At 38.8% G+C, this 26,397-nt stretch overlaps 2 protein-coding genes across 4 annotated transcripts in view; one reads left to right on the forward strand and one right to left on the reverse strand.

Moving 5' to 3' along the window:
* LOC149316829 (thrombomodulin-like) overlaps window positions 1-26,397 on the reverse strand; it is a 902,913-nt gene that overhangs the window by 38,200 nt on the left and 838,316 nt on the right. The gene's annotated exons all lie outside the window — the stretch shown is intronic.
* The window catches only part of LOC149316830 (centrosomal protein kizuna-like), a 90,119-nt gene that overhangs the window by 4,092 nt on the left and 59,630 nt on the right, over window positions 1-26,397 (forward strand). For 2 of the 3 annotated variants that reach the window (XM_089516360.1, XM_089516361.1), the window contains exons 2-4: window positions 16,691-16,753; window positions 22,878-23,040; window positions 24,957-25,046. In XM_089516360.1, the coding sequence (XP_089372486.1) occupies window positions 16,691-16,753; window positions 22,878-23,040; window positions 24,957-25,046 (316 nt within the window). The remainder of the gene's footprint in view (window positions 1-16,690; window positions 16,754-22,877; window positions 23,041-24,956; window positions 25,047-26,397) is intronic. The other variant, XM_089516362.1, reaches the window with a different exon arrangement.

Raw genomic sequence — 26,397 nt, forward strand, 5'->3', positions numbered from 1 at the left:
AAAAGAGAGGGTTCTTACACTTTTAATAGTTATGTGAAAGCAGAACTTTTCAGCAATCGGCTTGTAGCGTAGCCCTTTTTTTGCATTTGGCCACCTCACTTAAAATGGTTAAAATCTATCAACTAAAAAGTAGCATGAGCATTGACTTTCTATGTAAACATGCTGTTCTGCTCATTAAGTATTTGCATGTGAAAAATTGTGGATACAAAGGCAGTGGTAATTTATTTATTTATTTCAAGGATAAATAGCCCATCTTTCTCCCACAATGGGATTCGATGAGAATACTGTAAAACTTTCATCTGAGTAGACATGCCTTGGATTGCACTCTTGTTTGCATGAGTCTTCTTCTGTTCTTATGTATCTGGAGGGAAAAAAAACATCTTCTGGAATAAAATACAGTTTGTACATTGATTTGTAGTTACTTAGTCTGTAGTTAATTTTAGTTACAGCTTTAGTGCAAGTAGAAGTAAATCAAAGTAAGAATAAGACTGAGAACAGGTAGTATTCCTAGCTGGAAGAATGCCAATTCCCCTTCCATGGTATTGTAAAAAAGCTTTGAATTGGGTTTGCAATCTACTTCAAGAAAATAGCAGCTGCTAAGCATTTTTTTTAGTGATTGTGTTGTAATACTGTACTCTTGGGCGGGTTATAGACCGCCGCTTTGAGGCGGTCTGCCGCCGCCGCTGTTTGCTCCGTAAGGGAGCCGCTGCAGCCAAACCACGCGGCTACGTTACGGAGCAAAAAAGAAGCTCCAAAATGGAGCTTCTTTAAGCGGCGCCTCTATGACGTCGCGAGGCGCCAGGGGCGGACTCGCGACGTCATAGACACCGCGACACGTGCGGATGCACAGCATCCGATACGTAAATATGGCGGTGGCCGTGTGGAACGGCCGCCGCCATATTGTACATACAGAATACGTACTAGGGTTAGGGGGGTGCGGAAGCACCGCCCCTTCCTAACCCTAGTACGTATTCTGTACGTACTAAATGGCGGTCTGTAACCCGCCTTAGTTTATAATGTGTTTCACTTTTTTGATATGGCTCTGCAAATAGAGATAGTTGATCCATACCTGCTAAGCAACATGATGTACAGTAGTTGTTGCTTTCAGACTGAGCTGTTGGCTATCTGCTGTTTTATAGTTAAAGCAAGCTGTGGTGGGGATCCTGTTTTCCTAATGGTTTATGAGAAGGATGGCTATGAACTACAGATATACTGTTTAACAAATAAATATAATAATAATGTTTCATTTTAAATTGTTTTAAACAGTTTTATCTTTTAAAAATGTGCTTGATTCTTTTAATAGCTATGTATTTTAATATTTTAATAATTTAATTTCTTTTTAATGGACTTCTTTTCTATGTTTTTAATTGTATTGTTCTTTTAATATTGTTGAACTGCTCTGAGTCCCGGTTCTGGGAAAAGAGCAGAATACAAATAAATAATAATAATAATAATAATAATAATTATTATTATTATTATTTCAGGGTATTACTTATTTAACAGAAAATTTGGTACTGGAGGTAGAAATAACATGGAAAGAATAGGAACAGTTCCCTACATCACAAAAAATAAGAGCATTTTAACATGTTTCGGTAAACATTTTTGTTCCAAACTCATAATGTGCTCATCATTTAAGGCTTACCTGAAATGATCAAGTCCTGTAAAGCTTGATTAATTAAGACAACAACATGTTGAACCTTCAAGAGGCCATTTGAAGGCATCTTGCAGAATGCACCCAGGAATGACTTTTTCCTTCACCGGCCTCCGTTTTTTTAGGCTTTCCATTTTGATGGCCAAACTTCTAGATATAAACAAGCTGGGGGGAGCCGGTGAGGCAGGGCTATTTTCTCTTTGTTTTGCTGCTCATGCGTGATTCTGGAGGCAGCCAGTGTTCACCTTGCATGCTGTAGGCAGGCACATACAGCTACAGTGGGATCAACTAGAGCACAATTCCATTCTTTTCGATCTCAAGCTATATTGCATTGTCTACTGCAAATATACTGCTGTAAGCCATCATTGAAAGTCTGTGTTTCTCCATTCCTCTCTCGCTGCTGTTGTTGCTGTTCTTGTTGTGTGCCTTCAAGTCATTTCTGACTTATGACACCCTAAGGCAAACACATTATGGGGTTTTCTTGGCAAATTTCTTCAAAAGGGGGTTTGGCATTGCATCCTATAAGCCTGAAAGAGTGTGACTTCCCCAAGCTCATCCAGTGCAGTGGTTCCCAACCTTCCTGATGCCGCGACCCTTTAATACAGTTCCTCATGTTGTGGTGACCCAAACCCATGAAATTATTTTCATTGCTACTTCATGACTGTAAATAAAATAGGTGTTTTCCAATGGTCTTAGGCGGCCCCCCATGAAAGGGTCATTCGACCCCCAAAGGGGTCCCGACCCACAGGTTGGGAACCACTGATCCAGTGGGTTTCAATGGCCGGACTTGGAATTGAACCCTGTCCTCCAGAGTGCTTGTCTTGTGCTCAAAACGCTAACCACATTGGCTCCTTCCAATGCCAGTACTTTTAAAAAATCTTCCAGCTAGACAGAGAATGAGTTCTTCATTGTACTACTGGACTGAAATTCAGAAACGCAGCTATGGCTAGGTGTACTGTATTGCTATTTTCTGCTGTTCTTACTTTTTTAGAATGAAGTGACGTCTCCCATTTATTTGACCTGTTAGGAAGCAATATTAATGTGGAGGCATATTTCCTTGCCTTCACTGTGTTTGTTACGCAGCTGAGACCCCCTTGACCTTTTCTGACAAAATGCCTCTCTGAATTTATCTGGGTGTGTCTTGGTTTGACTAGCACTTAGAATCTTAGTCTGAAGTGCACAGATGATAGGCACCTGGAGTGTGTTGCCCTGAGTATGCATAAATGAAATCTGGTATAAATTCATGGGATCACCATAAGTTGACAGGTGACTTGAAGGCATATATGTACACACGCATACTGTAGCTATATCTGTTTTTGGTTGGTAACACGTCATAGGGGGAGCTTTTCCTCATTCTTGGGGATGGAGATCAAGGTATCCATGGATTGCTATTGAGAATCTCAGATTTGGAAAAAGGTAAACAACTGTGACAAGTCCGTGGGTCAATTTTCTGTCCCATGGACTCCCTAGAAGCTGAATACATTGCCAAAAGAACAGCAACAACAATAAAAAATCAGAAGTGGATGGGAGACGTAGTTTTGAAATATATACATTTTCTGTTGTTAAGCCCTGAAACCTATTTGAAGGATGAATTGCAAGTTTCAGTGGTTTCTAACTAGAAAGAGGTTGATCTAGGGAGTCTGGAGGGCTTAAAGGCAGCAAAAAATCACTTTTGGGGCCTGCACTTTGCCCATCCTTTATATAAACTGTAAGTTTGAAAGCAATGTCTGTACTATTATTTATCTTTTTAACCCACTTTGTAGCCTTTTTTGCTTTTTGCTTGAAGAACGAGGTAAAATGCTTTTAATAATAATAATAAAAAAATACATTACCGGATGAAAAATCTTCTGAGATGTGTTTCATATGAGAGTATTTTTAAAAGTTAATTAGAAAAGAAGCATGGAAGAGTCACTTCATTCTGTCATTGCAGCACATAGGAGTACAGCAAATGCATATCAACTCTGACTGAATTCATTCTTAACAGGGTCAAACATGCATTATGAATGGGGGAGATAAAACAGGTAGGTTAGTCAGAAAGAAAATTAAAATGCTTTCATTGAGCAGTGTAATAATGTAATTTCTTGCCTGTTACTGAAAGATGGGAGTTTTACTCTTGAAACAGGAAAGATCAACAAGCAGGTCAAAAATTAGGCGTCTCTGTATTCCTCTGTTCATGATTGGCAGGTTGCATTTGGTATTGTGTTGGCATGATTCTAGGCATGCGCAGCAGCAGGTATGAAAAAAACATCAGGGCTGAGATATTATGACATAAACATAACTGGGAAATGATTTAAATCCGATTTATTTAATTGAAACATTAATACTGTATATACTTATGTATAAGTCTAGAAATTTTAGTCCAAAAACCAACCCAAAAAACCTGGGTTGACTTATCCACAGGTCGATGTAAATACTGTACCTTAACTTTTATCAAAATAGGCACCATCCCTTTCTCTGAATAGAGTGGCAAAAGGCAAGAGCTTGATCCATCTTGAGAGAAACTAAAAGAAGCACTGACCACCTCTACTCTCTCTGCTACAGCACTGCTTCTGACCTTTTTGAATGTCTGGGTGGGAAGATAGCAGCATGCTCCAACATCATTTTCCTTTCCTTCTTCCTTTACATCATTTGTTACATGCCTGTAAGTTTTAGAAAGGTAAAGGTAGTTCCTTTGATAGGAATGCCAAGTCTTAACCGACTGTAGGAGGTGGTGTTCATCTCCATTTCTAAGCCGAAGAGCCAGCGTTATCCAAGGACTGCTCTGGTGCTCATGTGGCCAGTATGACTGCACCAAATGCTATTCACTTATGTGGTACCTATCTATCTACTTGGATTTGCATGCTTTCAAACTGCTAGGTTGGCAGTGACTAGTGACAGAAGTTCACCACATCATGCAGTATTCGGGCCTCGATCTGCCAATCCTCTGATCTTCCGATCATCAGAATTGGTGTCTTAATCACTAAGCCACTGCATCCCTAAGTTTTACCCCTTTTTTACCTTGTTTTAGCATCCCTTAAGTTTTACTCTGGACTTATCCATGGGTTATATCAAATGCCATAATTCTGACCCCCAAACCTGCCCTCAACTTATATATCAGGTTGATTTATAGTTGAGTATATAAGATATATCTAAACAAACCAAAAAGATTGTATAAATACTGCTTAAGAGGTGATTTGTGTATAAGAATGCTTATTGCTAACTTATAACGCAACCCTCACAAAGTGTTTTAAACAATGACACCAGGCAACTTTATTCAGTCAAAGTTATATGAATATTTCAGGATTTTGCATTTGACCATACATATCCAGAGAGTTCAGGCACCTGATTATCTGTTTCCTAAAGGTTTCTACATTTGACATTTTTATTTAGACAGTCTGAGAACTTTGGAAGAGGTTTGCACTTCACACCCAAAGTGCTGTAGCTGACTGAGATCAAAAGTATTTGGCAACCTGAGTTTTATTCTGTCCTTGCTATACTTTATGGCAATTTGGGAGATTTGTAGTGAATCACATGATTGTGAAAAAAACACTTTTTGGACATTGTAAATGTTTCCATTTTGCTTGGGTTAAGCAGTAGGATCAACGTAGTGGGAGGAAATGCTGGGAAAACTCCTAGCCATATGGCTGAGGTACTGCAGCATGTGTCCCACTCTTGCTAGTGCTCTGAGAGCAAGGCCATGGACAGGTTTTTGATAGATGTTTTTATGGCAAATCCTCTCCTCCCTTTCCCACAGTATGCATCCCATCAGATAGTGTGTATCCCATTCCTTTTTCTGGAAGGACTTGTTCCATCAAGGTGGCTTGCCAATGTAATAATAGACTCATAGAGTTGAGAGGGACCGCAAAGTCCAATCTCCTGCCTGCAGGAATATACAATGAAAACACTCATTAAAGTGACTACCCAAACTGTGTTTAAGAAGGAGAGCACTCTCTCTAAGGCAGTCTTTTCCAATGCTGAACTGCTCTTATTGCTCCACTGTTGAACAGCTTTTATCATCAAGATGTTCTTCCTCATGTTTAGCTGGCATCTTTTTTCTTGTAATTTTAATGTATTAGTTTGTGTCCCTAGTCTCTGGAGCAGCAGAAAATAAGATCACTGTGTCTTCTAAATGGCATTATGTCATGTATTTACACATGGCTATTGTATCACCTCTCAGTCTTTTCTTCCCCAAGCTAAACATACCCAGCTTCCTAACCTGTTCCTTATCTTTATCTGAACCAAAGTTCTTAGCATTAAACATACTTTGTTCTGTTAATTTAGTAAAATGTGCAAGTTTCTGGGCCAACTATAATGGATTGACAGCAGCCTTCCTCTAGCAGGTATAGAGTTATGGCTGTAGAGCAGGGCTCTTCAGAGTGCAGGCTGCTGCCCATGTCAGACTCCCAAGGCTGTTTTTGTGCTCTGTGTGCTCTCCACCCATAAGTGGAGAACTGAGGAAAAATTGCCTCCAAATGGATAGTAGTAGTCCCCAAACTCTGGTGTTTTTATTGTCCATTTTGCCTTCTTTTGTGATATTTTTGTGTACTCCTTTTAAAGGTCTTTGTGTAGGTTGTATAGGGCTTTTTTTCCTATACAGTGGGCCATTGATATCTGCTGAGGTTTGGTTCCAGGACTCTCTCTGGATACCAAAATCTGTGGATGCTCAAGCCTCATTAAATACAGTGACACACTAAAACTGTTTTCTTTTCTGGAACCTTGATGAAGATAGGCAGCCAATATCTTATGGGCCAGCACTGGTCCATGGGCTATTACTTTGGCTACTACTGTTCTGAGGGATTTTCTGGTTGACAAGATTGGCAATTCAATCAAGGCCTTGGTCTCCTTGTGGAATGGTGCAATGGAAATAAACATTAATACAGTTTTTTGTGGGAAGTCAAAGGCTTTCATGGCCGGCATCCATAGGTTTTTGTGGGTTTTCGGGCTATGTGGCCATGTTCTAGAAGAGTTTCTTCCTGATGTTTCACCAGCATCTGTGGCTGGCATCTTCAGAGAATGCTGGCATGGAAGTGAGTGGTGTGTGTGTGTGTATACACACAGTGTGACCCTGGATTGGGAGGAGTAGTTTCCATGTTGATCTGTGTATTGTTCTGTTGTTGAATGGCAAGGCCTCAGGATGGGAGGATATGCAAAGAGGATTTGTGTCTGTTTAATTAGAGATCCGTTGTTTGCTGGGAAAACCCCTGACCCTGGGTGGTTTTCATTTGCATTTGCTGGGTCTTGATTTTAGAGTTTTTCAGGACTGGTAGTCAAACTTTGCTAATTTTAAGGGTTTCCTCTTTCCTGTTGAAGTTGTCCAGGTGCTTGTGGATTTCAATGGCTTCCCTGTGCATTCTGGGAAAACAACAACTGTCAAGTTAAAGAAAATCAGTGAGGATTTTACATTGTAATTATTAAACAGCGAAGCTGAGGAAAAATCTTTATTTTGCCTTTTCTTGTCATTCTTGAAATGTTGTCCACCAGTGCACCACCAGAGTTATTCTGTGTTATGGGAAGTCTTTTGGGATGAGACTGAAAGATACCAGGAGTGAAATCCTTGGTTACCTGCTGTGATAAATTTGCTAGTCACTTGGAGGAGAAAGTCCCTTAGAAAATTCCCTCAGAACTTGATGCCATAATTACTGCAGTGTCTGGGGAAATGCTCCATTAGATCAGATTTTGTTGGGAGCTGTTTCTGTTGCTGCAGCCTGATAATATGGCTGATGTGCTTGAATCAGTCCTTCCTTCACATGTAAGCTGGACTCTTGGTTCTAGTAGAGGTGGGTTGAAGTGTGGTAAACACCTCGCTTTGTCAGGGCAATGTGTCTGCCACTTTGAAGGAGGTTGTCCTTGCATCCTCTGCTGAAGAGGACATCAATGGATAGAGATCTGTGAGAACTACTGCCCCATCATTTTTATCTCTAGCTTTGGGTCAGTGCCTGAGTGCAGGATGGCTGGGGAACTTTGAAACACACATAATCTGACGTCCTATACTAGCTTTATAGATAGAAGATTAGCATGTGGCATGTCTTGATATGGCATCTTTGCTGTATGTCTTGATATGGCACATGCGTTTATGGCTGCAAAACTTTGAAACACACATAATCAGACTTCCTATAGCTTTATAGATCTAAGATGAGAGTGATGTAGCTCCTTGCGGCATGTCTTGGTGTGGCACATGTGTTCTTTATGGTGCTGCAGTTGGCTGATGTGATGAATCTGCTGCCATATAGAAGGTGTAGCTTGTAGATGGAATTGCTTTGTTAAATAGTTTTTGACACATTTGGGGTAGAGTCACCTTTGTATATGCTGATACTATCACTAGTTGAATTAATAAAAGAAAACATATCTAGATGAAGTATCAAAGGAGCAATTGAATTACTTGCCTCAGGAAAACATTCAGGAAAGATAGTTTTTCAGGCATCTACCAAGCAGAGTTCTAGAAGACTGTTACGAATTTGCTAGTGGCAGTCTTTGCCAACTAAGAACAATGAAAATACCTGTTCAATTAATTTGTCCCAAGATACAGGGGTTGAGGTGGGTTTTGTTAAAAATGCATTTTCAGCAGAATTGAGAGGTCTCTATGCTTTATCTGTGATAACAGACAGGATGTTATCCCCAATGCATTGATTTATACTCATGTTTACATTCTGTGTCACTATTGAAATTCAGTGTGGATTGCAGTTAAAAACAAAATGAGTATCAGTGTACATTTAAGAATTTTGATGTTTTAATATACCTAAGCAGACTCCCAGTAGGAAGCCTCTGTTTTCTGCTAAGAATATTATATGATACATGTACATCAAATTTAGGATAGGCAATTCAGTCTGTTTCCAGAGTTAGTTTCTGATCTGTTCTGCCATATGCCTTTTCTAACCAGATTTCAGTCATAAGTCTGTTCTGCCCAATTCCTGGGTCAGTCTGTGATTTTTTAAAATAAAAGTATTTATTTTTATATGCACCTGTCCCTATTGTACAATTTCGAGTACATCATTTTCTAGCATTTTTGTAAGCAATGTATGAGAATTTTATCATAAATGCACAATATGAAATAAATGTTTTGATCCACATATTAGTCTGGGAAGCACAAAATAGATTGACTTGCTTAAAAATTTGGAATGAAATTCTTTCATATCCCTACTTGCACTTCCTGTTTTGTTATTTTCCTATTTCTGCTTTTAAGTGTACACAAAAGGAAAGTACAGTGGGCCCTTCTCGTACTCAGGGGATCCGCTCAAGCCCCATTACTTCTTCCGGGGCACGTGAGGCTTTTTCCCGGTGTGGCTTCCAGCATATGCTGGAAGCTGCGTATGGTGCGCCCATGTATGACGCAGGCGCACTGTATTGTATGGCTGTCTGAATGTTGGACTAGGACTTTGCGAGACCAGATTATGAATCCCTTCTTGGACACTGAAACCCACTGGATGACCTTGTACAAATCATTCTCTTTAAGCCTCATAGTGAACCTTTGGTACTGGCCCCCCTTGTAGCTAATCTTGCCAAGAAAACCTAAGGTCAGTCTTAAGATCACCGTAAATTGAAAGCACAACAACAACACAAAGTTTTCATTGTCACTTGTAGATGAGTGTGAGCTTTCTGAGTCATCTAATACCAGCAGATAGGTATTGGTATCCTACTTGCAGAAAGTCATAGTACAGTTAGAATCATAAAGTAGGAAGGGAACACAAGAGGCATTCAGTGCAAGCCCCTGCCATGCAGGAATATACAATTCAATCACTCCCAAAAGACGGCCATCTGTTTAACAGCCTCCAAAGGAAGAATCTGTCATTCTCTGAGGATGAAGTCTCCCCATTTAATACAGTACTATCAAAAGTCCTTCCTTGAATTTAATGGAACTTTTTTTCTTGTTAGTTGAATCCATTGGCTCATCCTAGTCTCTGGAGAAGCAGAAAACAAACTTGCTCCTTCGTTTACATGACATCCCTTCAGATATTTAAAGATAGCTATTATGTTACCTCTCCATCTTTTCTTTTCCAAATTAAACCTACCCACCTCCCTCACTTATTCCTCATAGGGTCTGATTTAGAAACATTTTGTCATCTTGGCTGTCCTCTTCTCAATACATTCCAGCTTTTCAATATTCCTCTTCAACTGTTTAAGAGAAACTGAAAAGAAACACAAGCTATTGGGAAAAGACTTTTTGTGAAGGAGAGCACCATAGTTGCATTCTCTTTAATTTCTAGAAATCACCAGATTGCTTTTGTGCTATACTCCCAGAAATTCCTCTAGCCAGCATGATGGCTAGTGGCTTCTGGGAGCTGTAGTCTCAAAAATTCAAAATTGTGGAAACCACACTATGCTTACACCTATCACGGATGAGGATTAGAAGGGTCTCATGCACCCAGAGAAAGTGTTTACAAGAAATATGGAGTACCCTGAATGAATGATTTGAAGAACCATGGGGATTTTGCACAGAACCAAAACTGATGGCTAGAATTTTGTTGGCTTTGCCAGCATAATTATGCCAGTACAAGAATGGAGATAGCAGTGTTGTAGTGGCAAGGGGGGAAAGCTTTGTGCACTGTGGTGGCAAGGCGAAAACAATAAAGTGGTTAGTGATAGCATTTATATTCCATCTGATGTAGTCCTGCCCAGAATCTGTCCCCTGTGCTTGCTGTTTGTAATATGAAGAAAGCTTCCATGTGGACAATAATGGAAGCTTCTTCCCATTGCAAATAGCATGGCTGGGGGCAGGGGGGTAAAGGTCTAAATCTTGCTGCTCAGCACGGCACAATTCCAATCAACCCCCCTTCCTCCATGATTATTAATTATATTCGAAGAAACTAGCACACTATGCTAGTTTCATGTGAAATATGTTCATGTCTAATTTGGGCCTCAGAAGCTTCAGAAGTTTCCACATGTCACTGCTGCACTCATGATAGAATATTGGGATGCATGAGCATGGCAACTACACTGGTGTGGCAATTATACTGGATTCCTGTCTCTTTATAACACACTGTAAGTGAAAATTAGGTTCTCTGTTGCCATAGTGAGTGAAATGACCTGTGGCTATTTGCAAGAGCAATTAATTTTTAAATTTATTTAAATAATAGCACAATAGACAAGAAATCAAAGGCAAATAAAAATTCAGGAAAAAAATAATGCAGTGATTAGAACAACTTGAATTATAGAATCAGATTTGCCTGCCAGTGCAATGTCCAATGCAGATTTTTATGATTGTCATCCAGCAACAGTCTGGCTCCCTGAACATTGTTCAAAGGCAGCCTCATATAGAGGGCATTAAAGAAGTCTCATGGGGAAATAATTAATGTGTGAAGCACTGTGGCCACATCTGCTCTCCCCAGGAAATGGTACACCAACCAAAACTAGTAAAGACACTCCCAGCCACAGCATCCACCTGACATTCTAAAGCAGCAGAGGGTCTAAAAGCACTCTCAAGCTACAAATCTGAGAGTGGTGCAACCCCATCCCAAACAGGTTGTGATCCCAACCCCAAGCTATTTTTCCTATTGACCAACAGAGCCTGAGTTTATTCATCCACATCCAGTTCTTCATTGCAGAAGAAAATAAAAAATCTCTTGCTTCCAAGCTACGTTCTGTTTTACTTGTCAACTCGTTTGAGTTAAACAAACTTGGGAAAAATATTTAGATATAACTGCAGAAAACAATATTTATGCTTCCATGTGGACTGAAGCTCCATTTAAATTTGTATCTTCCTTTCATCCTGAACAGTGTTTAAAAAACATGCACAGATGTTATCTTAACCCTATATGTTTAAGGTATGCTAATCCTAATTCGAAGGGCATCTGTTGGTGACGGGGTGGAGTGGTTGGTACAGATATTCAACTTCGGTGGAAATGACCAGATATAGCAAAATGTTGGTCAGGTGTATTCTCTGAAATCAGTAAAATTGCAGGCCAGACAGTTCCTGTCTCACTAGCAATTACTCTTTTATCTCTGTTTCCCAAAGATCATAAACAAAGATCTTACTGTATTTCTATGTCTGGCAGAAACTAGAAATTACCTCGGTATCAAAAGATCTAAAAGGATCGCCATTTGATCAGTGGCATACATATACTGTATCTAGAATATTACAGTTATGTAAAAACTAAGGATTCTTTAAATGTACATTTTTATTAGATTATTTTTATGGCGCTTGATTTCTATTTTTTAGACAACTACCAAATTTTAGACTATATAGGTGATGCATTTTTTTCTTTCCTTTTATTTAAGTAAGAGCTGTTCGACAGTTGAACACACACCCTCAGAGAGTGGTGGAGTCTCCTTTGGAGGGCTTTAAACAGAGGCTGGATGGCCACCTGTCAGGGGTACTTTGAGAGTTCCTGCATGGCAGGGGGGTTGGACTGGATGGCCCTTGTGCTCTCTTCCAACTCTATGATTCAATAAGGGTATAATTGCTGTTGTATGATCAGTTTTGATAATTTTATTTTTAAAAAGTGCATTCATGAGGGCTTCTCAGCAGTCTGGGGTCTAGAATGCAATAGCACCTTGACTATCTGAAACAACTGTGCTGAATGAGATTGTGCTGATAATAGAGGCAGCAAGGAATCATTTCTTCACTGCCATTACTGCTGAGTGATAACCCATATTTTATTAGATTCATCCCAAGTCTTCCTTCATCATCTCTCTAGCCGTCTACCCAAGTGCTTCATTGCCCTGAGGCCCTCAGAACACCAAGGAGTCTGTGTTCTGCACTTAAAGGAAGTTAGTAGTTATTGAGTCAATTGCCCAGTCACTTGTCAACCAGTTAACTGCATTGCCAGTCCTAGAAGCTCTAAAAATCCCCCAAAACTTTCAGGAATCCTTCTGCATCCAATAATTTCTGAGAGCGGACCATTTAAGTTGTGTATTCTGCATATACATAGTATAGGAATCACAACTAATCTGAACCCAATTAGGTAAGAACTCCTATGAAAATGGAGTTCTTTCAGAATCCCTCTAGCCATAGATCATAATCTTAGCTGGCAAAAATCAGATCAGGATTGCCACATACTATATTGAGGCAAACTCATGTTAGCCAAGAGTGAAACTCTGAGCTCCTGATGAAGGGGGCTTCAGAGTGGATGTTAAAATCCCCCAAAACAGTACGCTTGGGGGAGATCAACACCAGCTTTCAGGCCACCAGCTCAGGGAGGGAGACAGCAGGATGTTACACCAACAGAATCCCAATCTTGTCTTGTCCTGTTACCAGGTATGTGCACTCAGACCTCAGAGACTGTAAAACAGGTTACTGTAGTAACTTAGAGAATGGACTCCCAACAGATCTGCACAACTTTGGTTCCTCACCCATCAGATCTTTCCTGTTGTTGCACCTGGAAACCTGTTGGGCACTCCAAGGTCCAGTTGTTACTCCCTTCCTTCAGTCAAGCAGGTTTCATGCAATATGCACGCAATGTCAGCTTGCTTATCCATGTTCAGATGAAACTGTCTCTTACATACAAGCTCTGCAACATGTGAAAATAACCATTTGTAAAATACTACATTTGCTCCACTAGTGAATGCTTACTGTGTTCTCAGCAGTTTGGCCTAAATATTGAGGATAGAAGGTTTATAGTGATATATATCAAGAAGTAGGTCCCGGAAAATTATAGGAAGTTTGAGGAAGATTGTTTCAGGAAGACTCAGCTAGAAAAAATATTCCAGTGACAAATGAAGGTTGAAGAATAAAAATATTAAAGCCTGAACCTTATCACACCTCACTATGCAAATGAAACTTTGAAAAAGGATAAAATAAAGTTCAAGCCCCCAAAACAAATAAAATAAGCATAATGTAAAATTAAATGAGGAAAAAGGAGAAAATACAGTCCTTTTCCTATGATGATTCTGCCTTTTGATACACTGACACTCCCCAGTTTTCCTATTTTCTGATAGATCCCTTTTCCTTGAGCATTGAATTCCCTGTCTGTTTAGTGAATGGCAAGTCAGGACCAAAAAATGCATTACACCACATCTCTTTTCATGTTCAGAAATGGCATCCCTTTATGTGATGCTAGTGTTTTATTTGGGTATATTCTGGGCATAGAGCAATTGAAAGCATCCAAAGTATGCAATTTGATCACTTCTCTGTATTGTTGCATTTTCTTGTAGTTTCACTAAGGCCTTGTCATTACAGCACTATCTGTTTTTTCATGCTTTCCAGAATCCAGAAGATCAAGGCTGAGAAATCTCTGCCATCTTTTCCAACATGACATGGTTGTGCTATATATCAACCAAAAGTTGCTTCTATTACACTGTTCCATAATCTGATATCCTAAACCCCCAAAATAGGACTTGAATAATAGGCCTGTTACAGACTGCCAAAATAAAGCTGCTTCGGGTCTCTTTGGAGGTATGCTGTTTAAATGATGCATGCATCCTAAGAATCCGGAAGCTGCACCAAAGCTGCATTCCAGTGCTTAGGAATGGAGTGTGGCTTTGGCGCGACCTCCGGACTCTTAGGACCCATGCATCATTTAAATAGCATACCTCCAAAGAGACCCGAAGCAGCTTTATTTTGGCAGTCTGTAACAGGCCATAGTCAGCAATAAACATCTAATAAACCAGTTTACACTATAAAGCATCCTTGATGAGACAGAAATATCTAAAACAGGTGAAAAACCTATGGCTCTCCAAATATTGGAGTACAGGTTCCATCATCTGTCATCATTGGCTATGCTGGCTGGAACCTTAGAGATCCAATCCAATAACCTCTGAAGGGTCACAGGTTGTCCACCACTGATGGAAGACCATCACTTTAATTCAGAGAATTGTTAAATATTAAAATCATATATGAGAAAAATTTCAATCTTTGTAATGTATGCCACTAAAGCATAGGAAACGTGGCAAAAAAGAGCTTTAAATAAATGATCTAATACTAAGAGGAAGGAACTAGCAAAACCACCTCTGAGTATTCCTTGTCTAAGAATACCCTGTGAAATTCATGTAGTCGCCATAGGTCGACAGGCAACTCGAAGACACATATATACACACACAGTCTTGACTGCTTCTGCCCAGAGCTTCCATAGTCGGAAGACTTTGTGCAGCTCTTCATCTTTTCCTCTGAAACACTTTCTATTTCTTATAAGAAAAAAGAACAAGCAGGAAGAAAATGGTTTTATGCTGTTTTGATGTTATGATTTTTAATTGTTTTTAAATTTGTATTGTTAAGTTTTTAATTGATTCTTTATGTGAGTTACCTTGGGTCACTCCAGGAGAAAGGTGGCATACCAATAAAATAAATGAATAATAAATAAAACAGGAAAACATTTGAAAAGCAAAGGTGACTTCGTGTAGAGACTCCCCCCCCCCAAAAAAAAGGGGGGGCAAGGAAAATGCACTGTAAAACTGTGAGGGTCGGGAGACATTCATAGATTGTATCAGTCTTTTTAGGACTGTATCAGCATGGCGTGGTGGTTTGAACATTGGACTGCAACTCTGGAGATGAGAGTTTGATTCCCACTCGGCCATGAAACGGGCAAGTCACATGCTCTCTGCCTTGGGAAAGCAAAAGCAAAACCCCCTCTGAACAAATCTTGCCAAGAAAACCCCATGATAACCCAAGAAAACCCCTAAGCCTCAGGGTTGCCATACATTGGAAACAACTTGAAGGAACACAAAACACATACATTTGTACTGCAGAAATAATGCAGTTTGGCGTGATTTTAACTGCCATGGCTCAGTGCTATAGAATTCTCGGATCTGTACTTTTCTACAAATGGAGGGGAAAAGTAAGTTAGTGTTTAGAAGGTCAGAGGAAATATTTTGAAGTCTGGAGTAAGTAACAATTAGAGGAATGGATAAGAGAATTAAAGGGGGAGAATAACAAGGGAAAATGAGGAAGGAATGGAGTGAGGATGAGAAAAGATGAACAAGAAATGGAAATATATGGGAGGAATAGAATGAGGATGAGGAAGAATGGATAGGGAAAGGATAGAGAAGAAAGGAAAAGGGAAGAGAATTCTATGAAAGATAAAGAACAGAAATAAATATAGGGAAGCATGCAGTTGTCCCTCCATATTGGCTAGGGTTAGGTGAACAAGACCCCCGTGAATATGGAAAAACTGCAAATAACAAAAACACTGTTTTTACCTGAGAGGACACCTCTCTAGGAATCTCTAGGTCCTTCAGTGCAACTCTGTGGTCAATGTCCAACATACACTGACCATAGAATGGCACTGGAGTAGCTACAAATGGTCTTTCAGTGCAACTTTTAGTTAAAGTTGACCACAGAGTTGCACTGGAGGACCTGGACAGTCCTAGAGAGGACATATTAATCAAATCCGTGAATAATCCACAAATATCAAAGCTGCAAATATGGAGGGATGACTGTATATGAAAAGAAGTAAAACAGTTTAAGCATAATGTAAGCATAATATAATATGAAGATAAGGAATAATATAAGAGGCTATCCACTGAAAGAGAAACAATGTTAGAATAATGAAAATAATGAGAATAAATGAAAATATGTTTATGAATATTAAGAATATGTAATTGATTGTTAGATTTGCCTGATTTATTCAGTAAAGAGATTAATAAAAATAATTTTATCATAGGAAATGACTTTTAACAATCAATGATTGTGATCAAAGCAGTGATATGTATTTTTGGGTGGGAGGAATCTGTAGTATTATTTTAAAAAAAATTGGGGGAAGAAAGAGCTGGGCAAGAAGTGTTCATGACAATGTGAGTGTGACCTTTGTCCCATGATTCCTGCGTTACAACCCAAAGTATCCTGCCTATATAACCACTTTGAAAGTGAGTTGTCTATACAGCCCAGCCATGTGATTGGGGAAACTTGTAAAATGTGTCTGTTTCCTGATCTTTTTTAATGAGTAGTGGACTGTGTTCCTGCCACCATGTGGTGAGATGCTACAAAGAACTTATTTCATTATAATTGTTTGAGGTTGCAAGGAATGCTTCATATGTAGCCATCAAGTATTTGCCATCAGAAGATATGAGTGGTTCCATTGATAACTACTACCTTAGATAACTGTCTTAAAAAATCCCTATCTTTTATTTGCTATAAAGTAATTTATAATATATAGTTTACTCAACAGTTTCATCCTTTTATTCTCTTTCCAGTGAAACAAAGAGGATGGAGCTGGAAAGAAAAATGCTTGAATACAGCAGATCAGATTCTTGCACGTAAGCCTCTTTAACATACTAAGTCAACTGTATAAATTACCAGAGATAATTGTTAACCTTAGAGTTATCTATGTGATGCAACTTTGAAGTGTTGTCTTCATACAATTTTATATCGGGATTTTTTTAAAAAACAACAACCCAGTATTCAAATTACAGCAGTGATGGGCATACATAATAAAAGTTATGATGCCACATCATTTAAAAATTATTAAACTTACTGGGCGCACAGATGTCTGCAGTAAATGGCAATGTGTGGGTATGGGAGAGAAAAGAGACACAGAAGAAAAATGTTGATCCTGAATTATGACTTGCTGGAAAAAAACGCTTAGCTTGAAGCCTTGTGATCTAATGAACACTGGGAACAGTAGATATGACAGAATTGGTACAGAATATCTAGAACCTAAATAGATGCCACTTGCAAAGATTTCAGATATTAAATTGTAAGAAATATTAATGAAATTGTGTTTATATTTGTGATCATTGAAAACATTTTAATTCCCTGGTGCACTTCAGTTCTCAAGGTGTAGCAATTATGTATTGATTTGGGGAGGTGGCATTTTTAGATCTAGAGCCTCAGTAGCTGCATACATATGTGTTCACAGGCATATAATAAAGCTCTACAGCTCATATTGGTGGACTGCCAAAATGCTCCAAGACTTAGAAGGCATTGCATACTATTCTGGTTGGCCCTACCCCACCTACTAGAACAAAAAGCAGCTGTCTGTGATATGTTTTCGGTTTGAGCAGCAACTCTTGCATAAGCCAACAAGTAGAAGATATGAATCAGCAGTTGCTGTTATGGAATTGTTTGGGTTAAAGTGCTGTTATCTAGAATGAGAATAGGAACACCAGGAGCCAGTGACTTCATTTACTAAATTTTGGTAGTTATATATGATGAGAGCTTGAGCAGGATCTATTCATAGAATTCCTCTGGTGGTATAGTAGAATCCACTGTAACTGTGGGGGAGGGTCCCCCTCCACACTGTAATTTCATATTTGTCCCTTATGGAACCAGCTATGGAAAGCTGGGGGACCATATGAAGTTGTTTTTTGGGTGGTGCAAAGGATTTAAGTGGAGAGGAGAAAGTAAGTAAGTTCTGAAAGTGGAACATTGCAGTTAGTAACTAGTTATAAATAACTAATTATTATAAATAGCTAATTACTTTTAATTAATAACCTTTTTTCAAACGAATATATATATACAACATTGTTGGGTTGGACTAGCAGAGAGAGAGGAGTTGGTCAGATGGAGAAACTTTATTTGGAAGAATCATCAGTTGCATGAACAGAGAGGAAGTGCACATAGGTTTCATACGTTGCAAAACCTTCTAGAGAACAAAATCTTTCTAATAATTCTAGCATAAACATCATTTTTGTTAGACAAATGGATGCTCTCAAGGTAGGACTGTCAGATGAAAATTGTTCTTATTAATTTATCTACACTGACCCGGGATACAATAGCTAGCAAGAAGTGAGTGAGACAGATTCAAAACTGGATTTCAAAGATGTTAACCTATAGAATGACTTTTATTTTAATAGCTTATGGACTCCAAAATAAAAGACTAAATGTTTTAACTACTTTTGTGCTCAGCAAAATCACATTTGGATTGTATCTTTATGAGAGATGTTCATTTTGTGGTGTAATGTTTTGTTGTGTGGGTGTAGCCTGACTAAATGGTTGCTATTATTTGCCATCTAGTTGACTTCAACTTATGACAACACTGTGAATGAGAGACCTCCAAGATCTCCTTTCATCACTTGTCCTGCTCTGGTTTTGCAAACTCGGGATCATGGCTTTCTTGTTTGAACCAATTCAGCCGTAGTGTGGTCCTGTTTTCGTAACTGCTTTTCACTTTACCAAGCATTATCTTATTTTCTAGAGTCATGTCATCACATGATATGTCCAAAATATGACAGCTCAGTTTAGTTACCTTGTTTTCTAGTGATTGTTAGGCTAGATTTTCTCTAAGACCCATTCATCTCTCCATGCTATCCATATAACTCTTTTCCAGCACCACGAATGAGTTAATTTCTTCCTGTCAACTTTCTTCACCGACTTTAAAAATATAACCAAGGTAATGATAAAATTAAAGGCCTGCTGAAATCCAGAATTCGTAATTTGCCTGCAGAACAATAGCAGAGAGGGTGGCAGTCGAAGGGAGTTCCAGGCCCTGGAAGCAGCCAGAGAAATGACCCTCCCCTTTATTCCCACCAGAGGTATGCAAGGATACTGGGGCAGAGAGGAGGCCTTCCTTAGAGGATCTCAGAACATGGACAGACTCATATGGGAAGGCCTTATAGGGCTTTAGATGTCATAACCAGTGCTTTGATTTGTTTTTAGAAATGAACCAGCAGCTAGTGAAGCTGTTCTAACAAGGGAGTTGTTTTCTCCCTGAAGCCTGCCCCAGTTAAAAATGTGGCTGCAACTTTTTGGACCAGCTGAATTTGAAGGCAGCCCCAAATAGTATGTTACAAAAATCCAATGAGATATAGCTGAGGCGTGTGTCACTGTGGGCAGATCCAATGTGTCTAGGAACAGGCATAGAAGGCGTACAAACCATAACTGTGTAAAGGAACTCCTGGCCGCCACTGAGACTTGATCTTCCAGGCTCTAGGAATACACTGATGCAGCCAGCCTGCGTTTTCCGGGAGAATTTAACCCCACCCAGAACTGACTGAATCCCTATTCCCTTATCTGCCTTTCAACTGACTTCTGTTTTTATATGGTGTATAGCTTTGGACTTTCACCTCTGTGCATGTGATCAGTGAATCTCCATTCAACTTGACTCCTGTTTCATCATTAGACACAGTGCTACTTGTACTAATCTTCCACTCTTCCCCATTAGCTGTTTGAGTGTCATCCAATCTGATTGTCTCATCATAAAAGGCTTCAGGAGGCTTCTACGCTGTACTAACTCCTTTAGAATTAGCTATGGTGCTACTGTCATTGTCCCTGAGAGTTCCTTTGCCAGTGTCACACACACACCTTTCCTTACTGCTGTTAGTGTCTGGTAGTTTTATGCACATTTATCTGGCTGCTCAGCAAAAAAAGACTTTCTGACATGGGAGACCCTACCACCAACAGTGCTACCAACAGCATACCCTCTTGCCTCATAGGAACATGCAGTCGCACTGCCACAGAAAGGTAGGGCCAAGCTGGGAAACTTGAACCATAAGTTCTAACTTACATTGTACTTTGTGTTGGATGTTAAATTGATGGGGTTGGCAGAAGAAAAGTGAGGTGTTTTTTTTTTTTACCAGAGGCCACTAACTTACAGCCTTCTTATTCTTATAAAATAATTAAAATTACTTTTGAGAAATAGTTACTTTATTGTTACACAACAATAATAATAACTAACTAATTTACTGTACGTTGTTGTTGTGTGTCTTCAAGTCATTTCTGCAAACCTATTGTGAGGTTTTATTTGCAAAACTTATTCAGAGGACATTTGCCATTTCCTTCTCATGAGGCTGAGAGCATATGACTTGCCCAGGGTCATGCAGAGGGTTTCATGTTTCATGGCTAAGCTGGGAATCAAACTCTGGTCTCCAGAGTCATAGTCCAACATTCAAACCATTAAGCCACACTGTACTAGGTGCAATTAGTATTTTTTTAAGTGGGGACAGATGCCAGTATTCAGTAGTGTGCTTCCATGAAATAGAATCATAGGAGATGAGGTGGTGTCTGGTAGCTTCTAAGTTAATGGGCTGCTAAAATAGTTCCCACACTTTGGATAACAGCTTTTAAATTCAGACCAAAACCTGGAATTTGATTCTCTACCCCACTGGCATAGACAGCCTTGGGGAAAAGCTCATCTCCTGCTTTCACTACCACCACCACCACCACCCAAAAAAACAAAACCCTGTGCTGGAAGAAAGTTTTCATACTTCCAAGAGTATGAATAGTAAATAGGCAGAAGAGGCACTGGAATAGGTCTTACATGATACAAAGGACTCATAGTGCTTTGCGGTGCTTAGAAACTAAACTGGGATGTATGTTTTATATATTTTGTCTCAATAAGCCTTTAAAATGCATTGTTAAGTAGAAAATAGGATAAAATTAACATGAAATGTTAAATGTTCATATTCTTTGCTACAATAGACTAATGTAGCTAAGCCTGTGTAGTGACTCATGGAAGAGGCTTTGGGGGCTTTAGATGCTATTTTTGGACAGTAGACCCGGGGGGAGGTTTGGGGGAACTGCTGTGGGCTTTGAGGCCACAAAGTAGATCTGAGGACAATCCACGATCTGCAGTTTTCCCATCCCTGCTCTAGGTTATTGGACTGCGTCTGCAACTCATCAAGTCATTGGAGCCAACTGCCATTGGACTACAGCTTCTGTCAGTCCTAACAAGCAGAGCCAATAGCAAGGGCTAATGGAAATTGTAGTACAGCAATATTTGGAGGGCCCTCCCTACTCTAAATTCTCCCCAAATCTTATCTGTAAATCTTCCCTCATGGGTTGTTGCACAGGCTTAGTTGAAAAGGGACAGCCTCTAAACAAGACTTGATCAAAAGCCAGTTTTGTGTATAAACCTATAAATATTTTTTAAAGTTAGACACCAATCATGGCTTATTTGAAATCAATTACTATAGTTCCATGTTTGGATGTAATGTTTAATTGTTGTCACCTAAGTTCTTTATCAGCATGCACATGAAGGGAGAGCAAATATGTTGTGCATAGCAGCATGCTGCTCAAGCACATCACAATTTAAGAACCAGAAGCTTGCCATGATGCAGGAATGAATGCAGGCTGCATGGAGATGGTTGTGTCTTGTGGAGAAATGGGAAAACCTTTACTGTGTGCTTCTTCAAAGCCTGATTCAGATCTCTTGTAAAACTTGAAATTGGTAGATGAAATACATCTTCAAGAATGCTAAAATAAATACTGCCCCAGAATATTTTACTCTTCATTAAGATGTTAAGCAAAGTTTGCCATTACTGCTATTTTTAAAAATAATTTGTAAACCCCATCAAGTTATATATTAAATATTGTTTGAAATTAGGAATTCAGGGATTTGTTGTATGTATAAACTAGTGTTTCCTCCACTATCAGATATTCTCCAGTTGAAAGATTTAAAGTGGAATATGAATTTTGATTTTCGGAAATCTTCAATCTTTTTCAAGAATAATGGAACAGTACAATGAAACTGATCCTTTGAGTGTCTTCTGCCTGGACACTGACTAGCTTTCTCTGTCCTCTCCCAGGTGTTTTTTTTGAGTCCAAACCAAACTGTGGTTAATGGTGCCCTCAGGAAGCAGGACTGAGAAGTCAGTAGTCCTCAGTTCTTTGAGCAATTGGAAGAACTATTTGTTCTTCCTGGGCCTCTTAACACTAATCAGTTTGTTTTAATGCATCTTTTCTCAGCCTGATTTCTCTTCAGCATTCAACTACAATGGCCATTTTGGATGACTTAATCCAATACAATTTGTGTACTGTGCACAGTATTTCTGTATCATTCACGTACATTATCTGAGGCTGCATGGAAATGTTTCCTACATCCTATGCAGTTCTTCATTACACCCAGGCTGCATCAGCACTGCAGAAATACTGCGGTTGACATTGCTTTAACTGCCATGGCTCAGTGCTATGGATTTCTGGGAATTGTAGTTTGTTGTGGCACCAGAGCTGAATGGAGCTCTAGTGTCACAACAAATTACAGTTCCCAAAATTCCATAGCATTGAGCCATGGCAGTTAAAGCAGTGTCAAACTGGAGTATTTCTACAGTGCGGATGCAGCCTGAGTGTAATGAAGAATTGCTTGGGATATAGGAAACATTTCCAGTCTCTGCTGTTGACTCTTGGAAGAGAAATATACTGAGGCCTGAAGAAGTTCATGTAGGGTGGACTAGACTTGTAGAATTATTTTCTTGATTGCTACATTGAACATTTTATTGAAGAAGTCTCTGTGCAAGTTCAAGGTGGAAAGGAAACAAACTTTGTTGCAATTCATACTCTGTAGATTTTCCTCTAAGAGTAATGGCTTAGGGCAGTTTCCCCATGAGAATCTTTTTTGCAAGGATATTTGCCTTTTTAAAAATGAGCCAGAATACATGGCATAGCTAATCTTTTTCTCTGTCTTTAAGTTATAGATATGTTTTTATTTTCAACCCCTTTGCATAGGACTAATTTGAAATACATACAGCTAAAAAAATACCTGAAAGAAATATGTGAACGCCAAAAAGAATCATTGCTTCGGAACCAAGATTTGTTGAAAGAATTTGATTCCATTGAAGCTCATATTAAGAAGTTTGCTTCAAGTTCAGAGGCCCTTCAGGAGTTAAAGGTATTATATACTGTACTTTAAAAATGAATGAGAATTTTAATGAAAACAGAATGATCACACCTATGAATCTGATATCAGCAAGTCCTGAAAGCCTTTGTACAACAATTTGTTTCTGTGTTGCCTGCATGCATATACTTAAGTAATGTGCTGAGCCAAAATGCTCTTATAGCTTTGGAAATTAGAGAAGGGTTGATGATATATAGGTCTTTGACTATTCTTCCTATAATATTATGGGGTTTTGTGTACCTGATGGCTAATTATGCAATGGATTGGTGCTGTGATTTATGTATTTGCGCCTATATTTCTTTGTGTACTACATGACTTGATTTTATACGCTGTTGAAGCATTTTAATGATCATTTGTTGTTGAATGAAAAGGTAATTGTTTGACTGATGAACTGTATTACTTTGGAGGCTTCCACATCACATGTGTTCATTGGTTTCTACTCCATATTTGTTAAAGTGGACAGCTGTGGACCTCCAGGTGTTGTTGGACTTCACCTACAATGATCCCTCACCACTGGTTGTATTAGATTTAGTTTTAGTATTAGTTTGGTATTAGTTTTATTATTAGTTTGGGAACTGCAACCCAATAACATGTAAAGGACCACAGTTGGTCACTCCTATATTAATTTGGGTGTCTCTTTTCTTTTTGTTGGAGCAATCTGCATAGGAGTATCTGGTAATGTATATGCCATTTGAAAGTCTTATGAATTTATCTTGGAGTCAGAGGTTGTGTATGAGTGGTACATGTTAAAGATGATATAAAAGTTCTGTAACTTTATATTTAGATTAATGCAACTTTATATTTAGATGAATGTTAAAAAGAATATACAAGGTAATACAGGAGGGCCATGGTGAACACAAATAGAATAATAGAATCTTAGAGTTGGCAGAGACCCTAGCAGGTCCAACCCCTTGCTGAATACAGGATTTCTAGCTACAGCATCCCCAGCAGATTTCAATTGAACATTAGAAGGAACTTGTTGACAGTGAGAACAGTTTGGCAATAAAATCAATTATCTAGAGAGGTGGTGGGATCTCCTTTGGATGTCTTCAAAAAGAGGCTGGACAATTTTGTCCAGCCTCTTTTTGAAGACATCCAAAGGAGATCCCACCACCTCTCTAGGCAATTGATTCCACTGCCAAATTACTCTCACTGTCAACAAGTTCCTTCTAATGTTCAATTGAAATCTAATCCCCTGTAACTTAAAACCATTACACCTATTTCTATCCTCTGAGGCAGCAAAGAACAACCCTACACCTTGAAATATTTAGAGTACAAACATGTCACCCCTCAGTTTTCTCTTCACCAAGCTGAACATGCCCATTCCTTCAACCTCATATATTTTGTTTTCCATACCTCTTATCCTCATTATCCTCTGAATTCACTCCATGTTGTCTGTGTCCTTCTTAAAATGAGGTGCCCAGAACTGAGCACAGTATTCCAGCTGAGGCCTGACTAATGCAGAATATTGTGGGACTATTACTTCCCTCGACTTGGAAGCTATTCTTCTATTAATGCAGGCTGAGATAGCTTTTGCTTTCTTTGCTACAGCAAAATATAAATTGGTATATGGTATTTCATATGTAAGGAAGAATGAACCAATAAAGTGTCATATGTGTTGTTGTAATAAAATGTATCAGAAAACATTTTATTTAGGAAATAGTTTAACCTTTGATGATTTGTGATATATTTCAGATATGAAAGTCCTTATATCAATGTATAATGTGTATTTATTACTGTGGGCCTGAAGCCCACACAAAGAGAACACTTGAAATTTAGTTTCAGTGAGTGAGTTTAAACATGTGCTAAACTATCCCTCCAGTGAAATTAGCGAGACTGTACTTTGGCTGTATCACACCCTGTGTTGATAAAAAGATTGCTTAATCTGAATTTATGTGTCTTTATACTAGGCAGAATATGAAAGAGAAATTAAGAGTAAATGGAGTCTTAACACAAAACATATATTAAAAAGGGAGGAGAGAGATGATGCTAAAAATCAGGTAAGTGGGAATATTTCAAAAGCATGGAAGACGCATTCATGCTGAGTCCTTAATGCTTAATGTTTCAGAGTTCCATTGATCTGAATAGGAAACTTAAGGACATGTTTCAGTCTCTCTCATTTAAATCATTGGGAGTTGGAAGTATTTAGCTCTGACCAGATTGTATTCACAATCTTACTCTGGCTAGATCATGCTCACAATTAGTTCAGTTTCTTTTTTAAAACACACATATACTCAGAGTCAGTCTTACTTTATTGAAAAACTATTCCATGAATATTTCCACCATTTAGCTACATTGCTAAAATGCATTCTTTCATTGTAGAGTTAATAATCAAGAAGAAGAAAATCACCTCCCAGATTGTGTTCTGTTCATCTAGTATTCTTACATTTTAAACTGAAAAGTGTGACAAAATCTTCTAAATTTAAGTCTAAACATGTAGCATTTATAATTGTGTACATTTTGACCTTTCTTTCCCAAAAGAAGCCAAGAAAAAAAAAGATTGCATATCTAAACCACAGACAAAGCCTGACAAGGAATACTCAAATATATTCTGCTATATATCTGCAGTAATGCAGCCTTCTAATCCCTCCTCCTATCTCCATATAAATGATACAGTTCAAGACCAGAGCTGTTTTTCTTCCCTAAAAGCAGGAAAGCTCTTTTAGATGAAATGTCTAAAAACATCTTGTAATAACTTGGAGCATGCTGGCAAGAGTAGTCACTTGTGACTATGTGTGAAACCCCCTCAGCTAGTCGATATTGTAATAAGCCAAAATGGGTAGCATCACTCCATTATTCAGAAAAGCCAACAGCATGCTTGTCCCTTAGGCTACAGCATTCATTAAGGAAAGCTTACTGGGCTGAAAGCTGGAAACAGATGATAACAGGATATGATTTTCATATTTAATGCATTCCTTGGAAGAGTATGTGTGCTGCAGATTGATAGAAGAATCAACTGCTACTTTACTAAAAGACTTTCTAGTTTGCCCTATAGCTACCGATGGAATCATTCAGCCAAGAAATTAACTTTTCCTCCTTTTACCTGCTTTATGTATCAGCTAAGCAGGCTGTCTTGCTGCCAGTAAATGTTATTATGCATTTAACTGTTTGGTATTTAAGACTCTTATCAGGAAAGAAACAGAGGCAACACTATTTTGTGTGCGCGTGTGGGTCTGTGTGCGCGTGCATGTGTGTAATAGTAGGAAGGTTTCCATTTTTCTTTCTTCATTGCATTAGCAGGCATTAATCTGAGTTTATAGATGTTTTCACTTGCCATAGATTAAAAAAGTGAAGAAACCTTGAATTTAGGCCACTCTTCATCATATACAGAGCAATGAGCTTCACCATCCT

The sequence above is a fragment of the Sceloporus occidentalis genome, unplaced genomic scaffold, assembly GCF_023333645.1.
Source record: "Sceloporus occidentalis isolate IW3139 unplaced genomic scaffold, rSceOcc1.0.p SCAF_3, whole genome shotgun sequence".
In the NCBI taxonomy this organism is placed as follows: Eukaryota; Metazoa; Chordata; class Lepidosauria; order Squamata; family Phrynosomatidae; genus Sceloporus; species Sceloporus occidentalis.